Below are 19,490 nucleotides of genomic sequence, written 5' to 3'. Positions count from 1 at the left end.
GCAACGGTCTTAAATTTGGGATCCAAAAGGGCGGCCTCGGCTAACATCCTTAAGGATTCTAGATCTCCAAAGTGTTGTTTTAGGTTTGTGATCAAGTTGTTTGTGAGATCAATCACTGTTGTTGTAGTCAGTTTGTGTGCCTTTTCATTGAATTTATGAAACAACATTCTGACATGTCTGATTTTTGAAGCTGTGACCACCTTCTCTGCAGAGAGTTCAACTCTGACATGATTGAAAGGTGAAAGTGCTTGAAGACACTGTGAGATGGCTACAAACTGTCCACTGTTCAAGGGTGTTAAAGCAGCACCAACTGCTTCACGTTCTTCATATACGAAGCATGAAAAATGTGCTGTTCCACCGCCTGAATCAGCATCTTTTTCACCTGAATCAGTATTGCCATCTGCAGCTGGATAGCGCACCCGCAACACTATGGAGAAACTGAGGAACTCCCAGTCCGGGAAACCACCTCCTGGAACATCGCCAGAGTACTCATGCTCCTCTTCATTCGAGTGTGGGTCCTGAAAGATCTTCTGACGGACCAAGGTGCTCCTTTTATGTCTCAACTAATGGTTGATCTCTGTCAGCTGTTGCAGATGAAGCTCTTTGGCCTTGAACATCTGTGTACCACCTCCAAACCGATAGCCTGGTCGAGCACTTTAATCAGATGTTCAAAGGAGGGAAGAAATTGGGACATACTCCTCCCCAATGTCCTGTTTGTCGTCTGGGAAACACCCCAGGCTTCCACGGGCTTCACCCCATTCAAGCTCCTGTTCAGCCAGAGACCTTGAGGACTGCTGGACATGGTCCACGAAGCATGGGAGGAGAAACTGTTGCCATTTCATGCAGTCATTGAATATGTCCAGGAGATGCAGGAATGGATCGACGCCAAGCCCAAGAACACCTTCAGTGTGTCTAGTGGCCACTGGCACCCTCCCTCACCTGAATCTCCTCACCTCCTAACATCTCCCTTGCAACCAAATAAAAAGCATGTGTGTATGTTACACCAAACTTCCCTGTTTTATGTCTATTTCTTGCCTGCCACAGCAGGGAATCACTACAGTGTTAGATGTGCAATCTGGATTTATTTTTGAAATGCTGTGCAGCACTATGCAATAGGCAATATTCCTTCTACCACTTCTGCACTTCAGTATTGGTGCTTGTAACAACATGGATTATTTTGTATGTTATGCAAGGAATACAACACTTTTGTTATAAAGTATCAATTATGGGGTGGAGTGACGTCTTCATATTGAAAAAGTCAGCAGTATTGTGATTTAAATATTTGTAATATGATGTGAGTGTTGTGTCGTGTACCCATGTTGTAACATCAAAGATTTTACAAGGTGTACAGTGGTGCTTAAAAGTTTGTGATATAATGTTCTATATTTCTGCATAAATATGACCTAAAACATCATCCAATTTTCAAACAAGTCCTAAAAGTAGATCAGGAGAACCAAGTTAACAAATAAGACAAAAATATTATACTTGGTCATTTATTTATTGAAGAAAATGGTCCAATATTGCATATCTGTGAGTGGCAAAAGTATATGAACCTTTGCTTTCAGTATCTGGTGTGATCCCCTTGTGCAGCAACAACTGCAGCTAAACATTTCCGGTAATTGTTGATCAGTCCTGCACATCGGCTTGTAGGAATTTTAGTCCATTCCTCAGTACAGAACAGCTTCAACTCTTGCATGTTGGTGGGTTTCCTCACATGAACTGCTTGCTTCAGGTTCTTCCACAACATTTGTATTGGATTAAGGTCAGGGCCATTCCAAAACATTAACTTTATTCTTCTTTAACCATTCTCTGGTTTGTGTTCTTAGGGTTGTTGTGTTGCTGCATGACCCACTTTCTCTTGAGATTCAGTTCATGGACAGATGTCCTGACGTTTTCCTTTAGATTTCGCTGGTATAATTCAGAGTTCATTGTTCCATCAATGATGGCGAGTCGTCCTGCCCAGATGCAGTAAAACAGGCCCAAACAATGACACTACCACCACCATGTTTCACAGATGGGATAACTTTTCTCATTTAAACCAAAAATTATATTTTGGTCTCATCTATTTACAAAATATTCCAATAGCCTGTTGGCTTGTCCATCTTTAGCAAACTGCAGAGGGGCAGCAATGTTCTTTTGGAGAGCAGTGCCTTTCTCCTTGCAACCTGTCATGGACACCATTGTTGTTCAGTGTTCTCCTGATGGTGGACTCATGAACATTAACATTGGCCAATGTAAGAAAGGTATTTAGTTGCTTAAGTTTTACCCTGGGCTCCTTTGTGAACTCACAGACTATTACACGTCTTGCACTTGGAGTGATCTTTATTGGTTGACCACTCCTGGGAAGGATAATAATGGTCTTGAATTTGGAAAACAACTGACTCTAATTTCACCTTCAAATTAAACTGCTAATCTTAGAGGTTCACATACTTTTGCCACTCATAGATATGTAATATTGGATAATTTTCCTCAGTAAATATATGACCAAGAATAATATTTTGTCACATTTGTTTAACATGAATCTTTCTTTTTTTAAATACTTGTGTGAAAATCTGATGTTTTAGGTCATATTTATGCAGATATATAGAACATTCTATTTCAATTAATTCTTACAAACTTTCAGGCACTACGGTATTTCTCAGTACCTTGTATTACTTGCCAAATATTGTATACTTGCCACAGTGTTATTTTATTGTCTGATTCTGTCTGTCCTCTGCTGTTCCATTACTCCAGACACACGAACAGTGAATGCATTGGTGCCTGCATTCTGATGTTCACAGTAAGTCTAGCCAAGCATCACAATCATCACACCCACACCACGTGTCACTACCCCCACTGCTTTCCCACGGAAATATACTGCAGTTGTGTGTTACTGAAGCCATTTCCCCCAAGCAAACTCAGACACACAGCAATGGCACTCAAAGAAATTTCATTCTTTAATCACAAATGTGCTTGATGATCACTTAATTCATTATGAGTTTTTCTTTTTTATGTGGAAAATAAGTATCTTCACAATGAACAGAAACAGGTGCTGCAGTTTACTGATCACTTCCACACAATGCCAGCAGGATCTTCTCATAGTCACCCTGGGTGTCGTCCTGAAAATGACAAAAAGCATGATCAGACCACTGAAAGAAAATCTCAGCACAGTGTACAACTTGATGCAATGATGCAATGTTGCAACTACACTGCTCCTAATGTTAAGTGAATTGATATATTTTTTTAATTATGCAAAATGGAAAATGACTATTTGTGTATTATGAAGAGGTTAAGATATAGTTATTGATCTTGTCCTAAACCACAGACCACGATATTAAATACACTGTACTAGAGGTGTATTGAGACTGGGATCCTATAGGGTCAAACCAAAAAGTTGTAGGTGGTTTTACTCTTAGCTAGCAGGAGCAGGTGGGCAGATACGAAGCCTACATTACAAAGAAAGACCACACTGGTGTTTATTGCTACTGCCATTATTATTATTATTATTATTATTATTATTATTATTATTATTATTATTAGTAGTAGTAGTAGTATAACTACAGAATGGCACATTTTAACCGACATCTCCCCATTTGGTTGCATAAAATCTAAGTTCCTTGTTTACACTTTCGTTTACATAGAGCCAATTTGAGAAACAGAATCAACACGAAAAACACTGCTGGTAGCTACAACTACAACGACATACAACTGTAAACTTGGTCAGGTTTATTCAGCTATGTTTGTCAAAATGGATGTTCATGGTTGACCTGGAGAATGGAATCGTAGGACAGCCCACACTGAGAAGGAAACATGCCTTCAAATTAGGCAAAATAATGTACCCAAGAGGGGATCTGCCTTCCAAGATTTGTTGTGGAGCATGCAAATACAAACGCAATTTAAAAAATAGGTTTGCCATTATCATTTGTTAGCTCTTTTATTTATTTGCCTTATAGCAGTTTGAGAGATTAGGCAGACAAGCAGATGGAAACACCAATTAGCAGCACTTTTTAATTTTCATCTATTACTTTATCAGAACCTACCAGAATGTCCTTGTAGAGAGTCTTGCCGTATTTCTTCTTGTATTCATTCTTGATCTGCACCATGTCGATCTCCGAGCGGCTCACCATGATGCGGGTCAGGATCTTCCCTCTGTAGCCGGAGCCCTATACGCAAGTAATACAAAATACATTTAGCTCTGCAATCGTTCATTAGCATATAGACTGCACACCCCATGCTCAGGGGAGTGGAGTAGATATAAAAACCCAAAATGCATTTACCTTCATTGCCAGGTTGAGTTTTTCAGCGAAGTAAGCAGGTTTGCTTCCAGCACATTTGACTAGCAGAGACAAAAAAGGAGAAATGATTCCCTCATAAAGGTGGGGTGATATTTACAAAGCATCGGCATGTTGACATGGGAACAGATTTTCCTCAATAAATACGAACTTAGGACATTATAATCAATGGCCAACAAAGTAATCAACAATTCGTATCTACATGAATATTCTAGACTCTATAAATTAATATCCAATTTGCAGAATATTTCTTTATTTCTTCTTCATTATTGATATATGGGGGGAAAAACCCTGTTAATCTTGAATCTTCATTGGTGTAAAATTGACAAGATCTGTTTTGGGGATTTTTTTAAAAAAAAAATTTTTTGTCCTGATGCACAACAAACACTTTATGGCCGGTTGTACGTTCCAACACATCATTCTTGCCATATTTTTGCAACTGAGAGCTAACAGGCGTGTCAGGGAGTGGCAATCAAGGGACGGAAAAGGGAAACAAAACCTCAAATAAACTTTAAAACACAGGAGAAAGGTATAATTGTGTTCCATTAATGCTTTTGTCCAAACTTGCAGCTAACTTGCTCAACCAGCTGGGATTGAACCCTTGATCTCATCCCCGCGAGTTGCTATATTATTTTTCCTCAAACCAACCCTAAATATGACCCATCAGTATAGAATGATAGAACAAGCATGAATATCTTACCAATGGCAACCAAAAGGTTCTCAATGTCTCCCTTTAGCTCCAGGTCAACTGCTTTGGCCATATCCACTTTGCTGAACTTGGAATAGCATTCAAAAACTGGAAGACAATGAAATGAGACAAACTGAGACAAGCTTTTATATAATAACAATGCTTAGTTCAATCTGGAGGACTGGTGTAGCTCAGCAGTTTAAGTTAACATTGTTTTTGTAAGTGGAGTTCAAATTCCAAGCCTGTTGTATAAATTAAACACTCACATTGCAAACAAGTTTGAAAATTCCTAATGCTACCATGCTTTTAGATTCCACTGAAATGCCACAAGCACTCAATACTTTTGAATTAGGATTAGGTATGACACAGTAAAGATACAAACCCAAACAATTAGAATAATTCCTTGGACCAACACTATGGTGCATATGGTCCAACGTTTCTTCAGTTCCTCACTCAACTTCAGCTCAGAACTTTAGTACAAAACGGTTTGACTTGCAAAAATGGAAGAAAAACTCATAACCATGGTTTTATATTATGATGTCATGTGCATATCAGAGACATTAAAAAGAACAATTAAGCATGGAATAAAGTAGCAGAGACCCTTATTGCCTCTGGGGAATGTACGTAGCTAGTACAGTTAGCTGGTTTTGCTAATCTGCCAATGAGGCTTGTACAAAGTCCAGAACGTAACGTTCAAACAACTGATTTTTTACACTGATTAGTGCATTATTTAATTTATGTTTAACTAGTTGGCAGATCGTGCTATCTATCCATCCATCTATATCTACAGTATCTCACAAAAGTGAGAACACCCCTCACATTTTTGTAAATATTTGATTATATCTTTTAATGTGACAACACTGAAGAAATGACACTTTGCTACAATGTAAAGTAGTGAGTGTACAGCTTGTGTAACAGTGTAAATTTGCTGGCCACACACAGCCATTAATGTCTAAACCGCTGACAACAAAAGTGAGTACACCCCTAAGTGAAAATGTCCAAATTGGGCCCAATTAGCCATTTTCCCTGCCCGGTGTCATGTGACTTGTTAGTGTTACAAGGTCTCAGGTGTGAATGGGGAGCAGGTGTGTTAAATTTAGTGTCATCGCTCTCACACTCCCTCATAAGGGTCACTGGAAGTTCAACATGGCACCTCATGGCAAAGAACTCTCTGAGGATCTGAAAAAAATAAATGTTGCTCTACATAAAGATGGCCTAGGCTATAAGAAGATTGCCAAGACCCTGACACTGAGCTGCAGCACGGTGGCCAAGACCATACAGTTTAACAGGACAGGTTCCACTCAGAACAGGCCTCGCCATGGTCGACCAAAGAAGTTGAGTTCACGTGCTCAGCATCATATCCAGAGGTTGTGTTTGGGAAATAGATGTATGAGTGCTGCCAGCATTACTGCAGAGGTTGAAGGTCTGCATGGCTGTCATCCCAGAAGGAAGCCTCTTCTAAAGATGATGCACAAGAAAGCCCGCAAACAGTTTGCTGAAGACAAGCAGACTAAGGACATGGATTACTGGAACCATGTCCTGTGGTCTGATGAGACCAAGGTAAACTTATTTGGTTCAGCAACCAGGTAAGGAGTACAAAGACAAGTGTGTCTTGCCTAAAGTCAAGCATGGTGGTGGGACTCTGGGGTTTGCATGAGTGCTGCCGGCACTGGGGAGCTACAGTTAATTGAGGGATCCATGAATGTCAACATGCACTGTGACATACTGAAGCAGAGCATGATCCCCTCCCTTCGGAGACTGGGCCGCAGGGCAGTATTCCAGCATGATAACGACCCCAAACACACCTCCAAGATGACCACTGCCTTGCTAAAGAGGCTGAGGGTGAAGGTGATGGACTGGCCAAGCATGTCTCCAGACCTAAACCCTATTGAGCATCTGTCGGGCATCCTCAAACGGAAGGTGGAGGAGCACAAGGTCTCTAACATCCTCCAACTCCGTGATGTCATCATGGAGGAGTAGAAGAGGACTCCAGTGGCATCCTGTGAAGCTCTGGTGAACTCCATGCCCAAGGGGGTTAAGGCAGTGCTGGAAAATAATGGTGGCCACACAAAATATTGACACTTTGGGCCCAATTTGGACATTTTCACTTAGGGGTGTACTCACTTTTGTTGCCACTTTTGTGTTGAGTTATTTTGAGGGGACAGCAAATTTACACTGTTATACAAGCTGTACACTCACTACTTTACAGTGTAGCAAAGTGTTATTTCTTCAGTGTTGTCACATGAAAAGATATAATCAAATATTTACAAAAATGTGAGGGGTGGACTCACTTTTGTGAGACACTGTAGCTGCTTCCATTTCTCATCAGAATGCTGGGCAGTGCCCATAAGAGACAAAATAACAGCAACTTTTCACTTGTTCGTGTGAATGTAGGGTTAAAATCGGTGACATTTTAAATTTTCTATACAATTCTGTACAATTAAATATGGTTAAATATGTACCTTTTCTGAGTTGAGGAGCGCTCCTGCTGGTCAGGATGTTGATGAACACAGAGCAGTCGGTGCCTTTCCTCTTCTCTCCGGCCTCATAGAGATCCTAGAGAATTGCACACATCGTACATTAGCAAGTCAAGATAAAAGCATAAATACAAAGTGCCTGCGCACACACACACACACACACACACACACACACACACACACACACACACACACACACACACACACACACACACACACACACACACACACACACACACACACACACACACACACATTTCCTTACCTTGGCGTCTTTTTCAGCCAGATCTGCATGCACAGTCTTGTCCTCACTTCTGGTAGCCTGTAGGACAAGCAAAGTGTAGAAATTCAGTTGTTTACACACAAACCCTCACTATTCCCCTTCACCCAAACACTGTGTTCAGTTATGAATCCACCTTGCAGAGAGCCAGAAGGCAATCCCTGAAGTATCCGCTCGTGTCAGACTTAATGTCGGCCTCCAGCTCCTTCTTGAATTCTATAGAAAATAATATAAATTTTGGTTGCTTATTCCTATTATAAGTCAGATACTCCATGCATTGAGTGAGTCACTGTTAGCTAGTTAGCTTAATATTTACAGAATAAATAAATAAAAATTTTAAAAATATTCAGTGACACCATGGTGGGATGCAGAGTCATAGATGACTTTGGGTCAGTCCTTTCCAGGTTATTAACTGTCTCAATAAATTAGCTTTCTCAGCTATGCCTTATGGTAGAAACTGTATTCATCAGGAATGGGTCCATGTGGTGCTCGCACTGTAACCCATCAAACCCACATGAAATCCTCTTCTGATTATGAATTTGTGCTCGGTTAATATCTATACATCATTTACGAGCCTCAACACCATCAGAAGAGAAGCTTCAACTACCATACCCTGATATTTTCATCCATTTTCCCATAAATAAAAAGTCAAGCTTACCCTCCTTGTAGGCATGTTTGATGTCTCTGATCTCCTTATTGGATCTGGAGGCCAAAATCTCAATCAAGGTGTCCTCCTCTGTACCCAAGCCCTAGAACGTGAGCAAGCGCTAGAGATCAAGACATCCTCATAATTGCATCATAGATTCAGAAAATGGATGAATACAGGTTCGTTATATTTAATGCAATTCAGTTGAAACAAATCCAGTTCTGCTGTACCCTGACACAACACAATTTACACTATGTTCTTATAGAATTTTCAACACATCCTTCCCCCTCATGACTTGATAAAATTGATCACTTGCATCAAATGAATGGTCACTTGCTCCACAAGTGTATATGTACTCAGGGAGTGGGCATCCCTGTTTTCATGCAGTCAGTGATTTATCAGCTCACATTGCTCAAATCACTTCACACTGGTTGCTAGATGGTGTTCCTGTCCTGATTTACTATTGGTTGCCATGCATCTGGCTAGAGCAGCATCTGGCTAGAGCAATATGGCCAACGTACATAATCAGCTACAGAATGTAGGTAAAACCACCATTTGGCCCTTAATCAGATGTCAGAAGTCCTCCTCTTTAAAAAGAAATGAGATGGTTTGACCATTGTGGCTACAAATTAAATGTATTCTACATCACATGTCTTCATTTCTATGCAATCCTGCACAATTTTATTAAATATAATCTGCAAACATCTGCACAGCAAACATCACTGTCAAGAAAACACTGTCCTGAGTGAAATGCCAAAGGAACGCAATCAAGGATGTATTGACTAGGCTAGAACAACACACATCAAATGCCTTCCTGCTTTACACGAGATGTACCGGAGTGGAAAACTGGGAAACTACAGAGCTGTGACTTAGAAGATGACCTCCAAAACATTCATGGTAAGGATTCAGTGTATTACCTTAATGGCCAGTTTGAGCTGCTGGGCATCATACTGAGCAGGAGTCTTGAGCAAAGCCAGAACCACATCCTCCAGCTCACCTTTCAGTGCTGCCTGCAGAGCGACATCGAGGGGCTGCGCACAAAAGGGGCAACGTTTTTCACCAGTTTTAGTCATTTCCAAAAAGTGGGCATACACACCCTAAGTACATATAATTGTTTATTTGAAAAATCTGCTTCTATAACCATTTATCATGTTATCTCTATCAGTATACTAACATTTACTCTTTAGTGATATTTATGCCTCATGGTTGAGTCAATGTGTGTCTTCTTTATAGACTTCCTACACTTGAGCTATACCTGATCTCAAAGTGGAGTACATGATTTTATTTTTTATTTTATGTTGTTACAGTGGTGGGATTCACAGCCCTTATTTTCAACATTATTATATTCAGGGGTCCAAGCACAAAAGTCAGCTCAGACCTAATGCTTTATGGTGCCAAAAAAAAAAAACTCTTTGAAAAATCTAGATAATGTTCATGAAATAACTCTGTACTGAGGTGGTCAGTGGAATTTATTTTATAGTCAAATGGGTCTCTGACTACAGAAATCTTTATTAGGTGAGGTTTGGTGATGAGTAAAAGTGAGCCACAGCATGGGTATGGGAGAGCTTACTGGCTTTATTGAGTCAACAACTGAGTATCTTGGATTAAACAATAAGCAATTGAGTCTTGTGGATTTACTAGTGCAATTTAGTAGACTCACTTTATCAGCCCTCAGGTATGCGTCCAAGTGTTGGCCAGGCAAAACCCTTCAAATGTTGATATTTTCTATTATGTAGTAATAAAGACTAGAGAATTTTTTCTCTTTTTTTTCCATGTAGCTCAACCACAAGTAAAGTTCAAACATTTTATAGTCTGTTTATCCTTACTCTGTTTATACTTCTATCCTTTATACTTAAAAGTGAAAAAGGATTTCATTCCAATTTAACTGAAGCACACCAAAACATTAATTGTTAAAAATAAACTACTATCCTGTACATTGATTTAGTGACTATTCAAAGTTTTTAATTTTTTTTGCCAGAATCCAACTTAAGCAACATCCAATACGTGTTTTCCTGAAAAGTTTTAGAGACTTCACCTTGCCAGTGGCCTTCTGATACGCAGCTTTGATCTGCTGCCTCTGATTATTGGTCCGCTTCACGAGAATATTGATGATGGTGTCCTCATCTACACCTGAGAGCAACGAACTACAGGTCAGAACACTTACACACAGTGCAATTCAACAACACAAAGAAAAATAATAGCATCAGCAGTGTAGCCTGTATGATTAATACAGGTCACATTATCCATCTAGATCATTCTAACAGAGACATATGCAAAAGGAAAACATATTTCAGAGCTAGAAGCAAATGTTAGAATTGCACCATATGAAGGGTTTTCCCAGGCTACCACACACAGACACACACACACACACACACACACACACACACACACACACACACACACACATGCATACACATGTAGAGTATCTACAGTTTATTTAATTCATGAGTCAGAGTATATGGCTCATGATTTAGTGCAGATGAAACCGTGTTTGTTGTTACACAGGTCAGTTTGATCTGTTTGATCATGTTACCCTTTGTCTTGATGGCTTGGTCCAGAAAGGCCGCATCTCCGGCTGGGTTAAACTGAGGGAATAGTATCACAGTCCCCTGACAACCCTACAAAACAAAAACACACACACACACGGTTAAAACACACACACAAAATCTACCTCGCAAAACATCCATACTCTTAAAGGGATAGTTTGACAAGAGTTTAAATTGACACATTTTTATCTGCTATTTTATCTGCCCAGATATTCTTTGCAGTGGATCTATAAGTTTCCTTTTCACACACACTGTGCAGGCTTCATGTCTAAATAATCACACACTCACAACATGTATACATGAAAACAACATGTATAAGCTCAGAGATATTTGTACATGAACAGTTCATCAAAAGAGAAACGTCTCCGTTAAAATTATCATCTGGATCACTTGTAATATCCAAACTAGCCTTTATAAATTAGCTATGTGCTAAGGAAAATTGTGCATAAGAAAGTGATACAAAAGCAGAAATGGTTCAGAAGATGAACTGATTCAAAAAGCGATTCATAAGCTGAAGTGATTCAGCTTAAAGGTGGAACATTTGTCCATTTTTATAGACAACTGTGTCAGAAACCACAACAAGCATGCCATGTTTTAGTCATGCTAAACCAGTAACCATAAGCTTCGCTCACTTGATAACAAGATTAGCTTTGGAAAGCCCGTGCAAAAGTAAGCATGAGAACCAAACGTGTCTTGGCTGATCAATTACATTTTTAGTAAGGAGGAAATTTTGGCCAAACTATACCTTTAATAAATCTGCAAACATCAAAGTTATTGCCTACAACTGCTTCAGAAACATGAAACACACTCAGGTAAACTAATACACACTTGTTGCTATTCTTGAAAAAAAAGCTGATTTAATCCAGAGAGGACATGCTCACATCAGACTCAAACACTCCCCCCCCCCCCCCCCCCCCCTCTCTTTCTCTCTCATGGTAAATTTTTCTGTCTGATGAAGAGAAAAAGGAGTTGTTTTTTCACTCATTCCTTCAAAAACTGTTATGGAAACTTACAACATCATCAGGTACACCCAGATATATAACCTGCTTAAGAAACTCGCCACGGAAAGCCATGTTGGATGGATCTGCAAGAAATAATATTCTGATTAAGTGGCAAGGCTTTAAATCTCATAATAATACATTCAATTGGAAAAAAGTGACTGAAATCACAGTCATGCAGTGAAGTGTAATACAGATGATTCACTTCTCATGCATGTGCATGCAAAGCTTTTTTTTTTTTTTTTTTTTTTTAAAACTTCATAATTAGGAAATATAAAAAATATCTGCACTTAAATATCATACATATGCAACCTAGGTTGAATATATTATGCTTCAAGACATAAGCTATATTGCATTATTATATATGTAGACCTTTTAAAATCATTGTAATTAGTTTGGAAGTTTTCAAACAGTTTTCCAGCATCACTATAGTACTCCATATATTGAGAAGGCCAAAAAGGAATCATCTTTAAAAATTAATAAATAAATAAACACATAAATGAATGAAAGAAATCAAATCACTGAGGACATCTCAACTCTTCACTTACCAAGATCTTCGCTCTGACAGACGGTGGAGATGCTGCACAAACACCGCAGGTTTATTATATCCACACTCTGACGTAACAAGTGTGGCGAAATTTTAGGTTGGCTTGATTTCTGTGTCTTTGTGGGTGTGGCTAATTGCTGCACTTTACAGGAACCCAGGGAGTGAAAGAAATATATCATAAATGTACCACCACACCCTTTATTATTTAAAAGTGTCCCTCTCAACATTAATTAATAAACAATTATATTATGTAAAAATCATTTGAATTCAAATTAACATGAGAGCATGCACATAACAGTAGCAAATGAATCAGAAAAAAGTCTCAGAAGTTTTATTATTAGTCTCAGAAGTAACATTTTTGTTATGTCTTTCTACTTACACATTGTTTTATGATTTAAATGATGTTTATAGCTACATTTAATGTTGTGGACATCTGTGAGACATTACTTCCTGTTATCACTTACATTATAGCCGCTGTAAACTGTAGTCCCCTCATCAGCCTGTCTTTTTTCTCTCGCTCTCTCTCGCTCTCACTTGATGGTAATAAGACAAAAAAAAAGAAGCATGTCATGTTGTCATATTATTGAGAAAAGCACAAACTCATCTGTCCTGAAAATTTACTGAATGTTACAAAGCGTTGACACTGGAGACTCCTTCCATAAATACAATCGTCTCCTTACAGGAAACTTCACCATGTCAACAATTTTTCAGTAAATGACAACACATTAAATATGTTTATTATTAGGCTGAGATTATGTCGATTGTCTGCCGTACAAGCACGTTAATATAAAGACAGCCGACACTGTCATCAGAGCTGCTATTATGGAAAATTAATTGACACTTTCAGAGTAATCATATTCGAGGCCTGACCAAGTGCATTTATATACAAGTTAGGTGTAGCTGATAACCTGAAAACTACATATTTGGCCAAGATCTAAAACATTTTTAAACCTTTTAAAAGACTAGCTAATATTATGCATATGTTGTTTTACCTTCAGTACAGAACAATGCAGATCATTTAATACTTTGTAACTACTAAAGCGCACATTCATGAGATCTACGAACATGCCCAGCTCTTCACATATGTACACAGGTTACTTCAGCATCCTGTTTTTCTCTTTGAATATCTGTGTACATTATTTTTTTAAACAGTTTTCTCTGCAACACATACAGATGAGGCTTTGAATTCCGGTCACCAGTACATGTACATGCACGTCTGCTAAAGAAAATAGAAGGCAGCAACATGGAATTATTATCAATTATTACAACATTATGTTATCAAATAATCACTCTATATAATCACTCCTGTCTTGATGATCTTAAACATGTCCGTGCAAAACTTTTAACAGGTTTTAACCATGTTTAGGTGTGTTTCTGTGTGAGAATCAACAGTTACCGTACCTGTTTCAGAAAGGTACTAGGCCCTTAGTTGCACATATACCTTAGTCATAGATCACACTCTCATTTACTTAATAAGGCTCTGATCAGATTACTCCTAATCGCTCAGACTTAATAATTAGTTTATGAGTTACTCTCCTCTCTGAAACTATTGGAACGGCAAGGCCAATTAATTTGTTTGTGCTATACACCAAATACATTTGGGTTTGAGATCAAAGGATGGATATGAGATGAGAGTTTAGGATTTCAGTTTTTATTTCCTGGTATTTACATGTAGATGTGTTATACAACATAAAACATAGAACCTTTTGTATCAGACCACCCAATTTTCAGCTGAGCAAAAGTATAGGAACAGATACGTCTTGAAATAAATTAAACACTACTTGATAATTGGTTGCATATCCCTTGCTTGCAATTATTGCATCAAGCCTGTGACACTTACATAACCAAATAGTTTTTTGCTTTTGTGATGCTTTTCCTGGCTTTTACCGCAGCCTCTTTCACGTGGTGATTGTTTTGGGGGATTTTCTCTCTATAGTCTCCTCTTCAGGAGGTGAAATGCTAATCAACTGAGTTTAGGTCTGGTGATTGACTTTGCCAGTCTAAAACCTTCCACTTTTCCCCCTGAGAAAGTTCTTGGCAGTGTGTTTCGATAATTGTCTTGATGCATAATAAAGTTTCTCCCGATTAATTTGGATGCATTTCTTTGTAAATTGACCAATAAAATGCTCCTGTAAACTTCTGAATTCATTCTACTGCTACCATCACGATTTACATTATCAATAAAGATTAGTGAGCTTGGTCCAGAAGCAGTCATTCAAGCCCAAGCCATGACACTACCTCCACCATGCTTGACTGATGAGATTCTATATTGTGGATTATGAGCAGATCATTTCTTTCTCCACACTTTGGCCTTTCCATCATTTTGGTAGAGGTTAATCTATGTTCCAGAACTTTTGTGGATCATCTTTGTATTTCTTTGCAAATTTCACTGGCTTTCTGATTCTTACTGCTAATGAGGGGTTTTCATCTTATGGTATGGTTTTTGTCGAAGGGTGAATTGTGATACTGTCACCCCTGCCCTGTGAAGGTTGTTGGTGATGTCACAGACTGTGGTTTTGGGGATTTTCACATATTTTTTTTTTAAATGTTTTCTTTCTTTTTCAGTACATTCCAACTTGTTGTATTGGCTATGCCCAATGTTTGTGTAATGACTGATTTCTCCCTCTTTTCTCCCATAGACAGCTCTCTCGTCTTCATGTTGGTTTATGCAGTCTTCACAGGAAAAACTTAGGGCTCAAGCCATGCATAGACATTCAGAGGTATTAATTATTTAAAGAATCACTTTAACAGAGCACACCTGGGCAGCAAGAAACATTTATCAGCCTCAGGCACCATCTATGTCTGTGATTGTTTTGATGGTTAATATCTATGGTGTTGTTGTGTTTGTTTTCTACACACCCATGGTGGAAAAAAATTCCCTCTTTGAGGACAAATAAATCATCTATGTATGTATGTATGTATGTATGTATGTATGTATGTATGTATGTATGTTTGTTTCAGTATTTTTTATCACTTGAAAAAATGGGTGAACCCAGATAAAAGGTGCCATGTTTTATGTTGTTTAACACATCTAGATGTAAATATGAGGAAATGAATTCTGTTGTCTCATCCATCTTTTGATCTCCAACTCTTTTGATCAAAAGCTTTTGATCTCAGATCTCAATTTTTTCAATGTATAGTGAAAAAAATAGAAATGGCTTTGCTGTTCCAGTACTTTTAGAGGGGACTGTATGCAAAATGTCAAATATTAATAGTGTAGAAATGTCAGTTTGTCAATAGTTTGTATATCAATATTCTAAAATAATGTCCTACCCCATAATTTTAACTTATGTTGACTTCATGTTATAGGAGAGTCCCATGATTTTTTAAAATCTTCTAGGAATTCAGATTTTTCCTGGGCTCAGAGAAACTCTGTGCGTCATTTCTCATGTTGTCTATGTGACTGCATGGGTTTTATCCGGGTTCTCTGATTTTCTCCCACCACCCAAAAACTTGCAGCTTGGTGAACTGGCTACACTAAATTACCCCTAGATGTGAATGAGTGTGTGAAAGTGTGTACTCATGGTGCCCTTCGACAGACTGGAGTCTGTCCAATGTGTGTATCTGCCTCACGCCTGGTGTTCCTTGTCCTGGCTCCACCCGTGCCCAGGATAAATTAACTACTGAAACTGAGTGGGTGAGATACATTTTCCTTTTGTTAAACAAAGTTGAATGTTAAGTGCCTTCCTCATGCCCCAACAATCTCAGGTAGCAAAAGGGGCCAAATTAGTTTGGGTTTATTTATTCTTCTACATTAGGAATAAGATTTGGTGATGACAAAGTCAAGGGTTAAAGTGAGTGAGGATGATCAAAAATGGCGATCCTGCAAACTCAGTAAATTGAAGAGGGTAAAAATCCAAGTTTTCTGCTTCTACTCCACTGTGATGAACAGCAGGAACCAAACTCTCAGTCAGTGCATTACAGAAGCAATAAGGTCAAAGAGACAATAATATTTCATCTTTATCAGACATCAGCACTGTCAGGTACACTGTCTGACTCGCAGCAGTGGTCTCTGGTTTCACATAAATAACGAATGGTACAAGAATACTGTTCTGGTTCCAAGCTACTTTTCACATCAGCACTGTCAGGAACACTGTCCGATTCGCGGTGGTGGTCTGTGGGTTCGCATAAATAACGAATAGTGCTGGAATACCGTTGTGGTTCCAAGCTACTTTCCGGTGCTAGTGGAGTTTGTTACTGTGAAATGCCAGCCATACTACCTCCCCAGAGAGTTTACCACCATGACCATTGTTGCGGTGTACATTCCCCCTGGCACTAACACAAGGGAAGTGTTAAGTGAACTATATGGGGTTTCATTGTCGCTGGAGACTTTAACCACTCGAATCTGAAATCAGTGCTGCCAGAATCCCCCCAGCATGTTGATTTGGTTGCTTGGAACACATGTCTGTTGTGCTAATCCCAGCATACAGACCACTCTTGAAGAGTGCCAAACTGGTTCTGAAACAGGTGAGAACCACCCAAAAACATGCAGATTAGTGAATTGGCTACACTACCCCTAGGTTTGAATCCGTGTGTGAAAGTGTGTGTTCATGGTGACCTGTGACAGACTGGAGTCTCATCCAAGGTGTGTATGTGGCTCACGCCCAGTGTTCCTGGGTCTGGCTCCATCCCTGCACAGGATAATGCAGCTACTTAAATGGAGTGATTGAGCTAAATTTTCATTTTGTGAAAAAGTATAACATTTGAAGGATAAGTGCCTTCCTCATGCCCCAACAAGCTCAGGTAGCAGAAGATGGATGGACAAATATGTTTGTGTTTATTTATTCTTCTACATTAGGAATAAGATTCGGTGATGACAAAGTCAGGGGTTAAAGTGAGTGAGGATGAACAAAAATGATGATCCGCACCCTCAGTAAATTGAAGAACATCACAGACTTGGAGGAATACACAGCATGAGTGACTGGCTACATCAGCAAATGCATAGATGATGTGACTTTCGTCAAGTCCATCACTACATGCACAAACTAGAAGCCGTGGATGACTGCAAAAGTTATCTCACTGCTGAAAACCCGAGACACTGCCTTCAGGTCTGACAACAAGGCAGCCCTCTGAAGCCAAGCGCAACTATGCAGAAAGGCATATGTGGCAAGGCATTCAGGCCATCACAGACCACAAAGTTACACCACTTGTCTGTGATGATGATGCCTCGCTCCCAGTTGCACTGAGTGATTTATACACATGGTTCAAAGCACAGAACGATATGCCAGCATGGAAGACCACCCCAATTCCCACTGACCAAGTAAATTGTCTGTCTGCAGTAGATGTCAAGAAAACTCTGTACAGAGTTAACCCACGGAACGCTACAGGTCCTGACAGCATACCTGGCTGGGTGCTCAGGGAATGAGCTGATCAGCTGCAGATGCCCTCACAGACATCTTTAACATTTCCCTGCACTAATCAGTCATCCCTCTGTGCTTCAAGGTGACCACCATCATTCCTGTGACGAAAAGAAATCGTCTGTGTCTTGCCTGAGTGACTACACGTCCGTTGCACTCACACCTATCATCATGAAGTGCTTCAAGCAGCTAGTCATGAAACACATAACCACTCAACCGCTCAACAGAAGAAGCCATATGTACTACCATCCATCTTTCTCTGACCCATCTAGACAAACGGGCAACTATGTAAGTATGCTCTTCATAGACTTCAGTTCAGCATTCAACAAAATCAACCCACAACAACTGATAACAAAGCTGAGCCTGCTGGGTCTGACCACCTCCCTTTGCAACTGGATCCTGGACTTTTTGACTGAGAGACCCCAGTCTGTCAGGATCGGCATCTCCACCTCCAGCACACCACACTGAACACTGGTGCCCCCTAGGACTATGTGCTCAGTCCACTGCTGTTTACCTTGCTGATTTAGGACTGTGCTGCAAATTTCAGTTCTAATCACATCATCAAGTTTGCTGATGACACTGCAGCCGTGGGCCTCATCAGCAACAATGATGAGTCAGCTTACAGGGCTGAGTTGAACCAGCTCGCAGAATGGTGTAGAGACATCTATCTCTTAATGTTGATAAGACTAAATAGATGATTGTTGACTTCAGGAGAACCTGAGTGGACCACGCACCACTGCACGTCAATGGAACAATTGTGGAAAGAGTCAAAAGCTCAAAATTTCTTGCACATGACAGCGGACCTCTCTTGAACTAGCCAAGAAGGCCCAGCAGCACCTATACTTCCTGAAGAGAACCAAACTTCCTCCTCCCATCCTCACTGCCTTCTAGAGAGGGATGATAGAAAGTGTCCTGACAAGCTGTCTCACCATGTGGTACGGGAACTGCACAGCTTCTGACTGCAAGACCCTTCAGCAAATTGTGAGAACAGATGAAAAGATCATCAGAGTCTCTCTATCCACCATGGACACCTCATTCTACAACCACTGCATCTACAAACCCATCAGTATTGCAGATGACCCCTCTCACCCTTCTTCCATCTGGCAGAAGGTGTAGGAGTATCCGTGCTACTGCCAGCAGACACCGCAACGGTTTCTTCCCTGAGGCATTCAGATTACTCAACACCCTGCTGTCTCCCAGTGCTCAACTTGGGTAGTCAAACAACTAACCCACTATGACTCAATACCACTGCACACGACACTTTCTTGTATGTTAAGTCATGACAACTTAAAATACAAGACGATACAGTAAAATAAGTCATATATACTGAGAGATTTAATTATTTCATGAGTAGGCCTCTGTTTATCCAAAGAGACTTACAATTGAGAGTTGAGGTCACAGCAGACTACACATAGGAAGCACAAGCACATTTTGCATCATAAATATATTAGAATACATCATATAACCAAGTATTGACATAGAAACAGTGATATTGCCTTGTATAATTATCACAACATGAATTCATTACCTCATTCCTGTAGATGTAAAGTGACGTTGCTTTTGTTGCACAACATGTGCTGCAGTCTCTTCATAGCTGTGTCACAAACTGAATACTAAATACTGTACTAAATTATGTGCCACACCTGTGACAAACCTCTGTTGTTAAGCAGAGTTAATGTT

The 19,490-nt window shown here is 39.6% G+C and overlaps 1 protein-coding gene across 1 annotated transcript; it reads right to left on the bottom strand.

The window, feature by feature from the left end:
• Nucleotides 1-2,912: 2,912 nt before the first annotated feature.
• LOC108255810 (annexin A1) lies at nt 2,913-19,412 on the bottom strand. Its single transcript, XM_017452060.1, has 15 exons — nt 19,339-19,412; nt 12,918-12,986; nt 12,455-12,595; nt 11,922-11,992; nt 10,896-10,980; nt 10,398-10,492; nt 9,280-9,393; nt 8,375-8,465; nt 7,853-7,932; nt 7,702-7,758; nt 7,422-7,515; nt 4,972-5,067; nt 4,257-4,315; nt 4,020-4,142; nt 2,913-3,098 (listed from the first exon to the last, which is right to left on the bottom strand). The coding sequence occupies exons 4-15, from the start codon at nt 11,979-11,981 to the stop codon at nt 3,039-3,041; spliced, it is 1,014 nt and encodes a 337-aa protein (XP_017307549.1). The 5' UTR covers nt 11,982-11,992; nt 12,455-12,595; nt 12,918-12,986; nt 19,339-19,412; the 3' UTR covers nt 2,913-3,038.
• Nucleotides 19,413-19,490: the final 78 nt, after the last annotated feature.

The sequence above is a fragment of the Ictalurus punctatus genome, chromosome 22, assembly GCF_001660625.3.
Source record: "Ictalurus punctatus breed USDA103 chromosome 22, Coco_2.0, whole genome shotgun sequence".
Lineage (NCBI taxonomy): Eukaryota > Metazoa > Chordata > Actinopteri > Siluriformes > Ictaluridae > Ictalurus > Ictalurus punctatus.
Note: the sequence above shows the minus strand (reverse complement) of the source record. Positions and strands in the feature narration are given on the sequence as shown.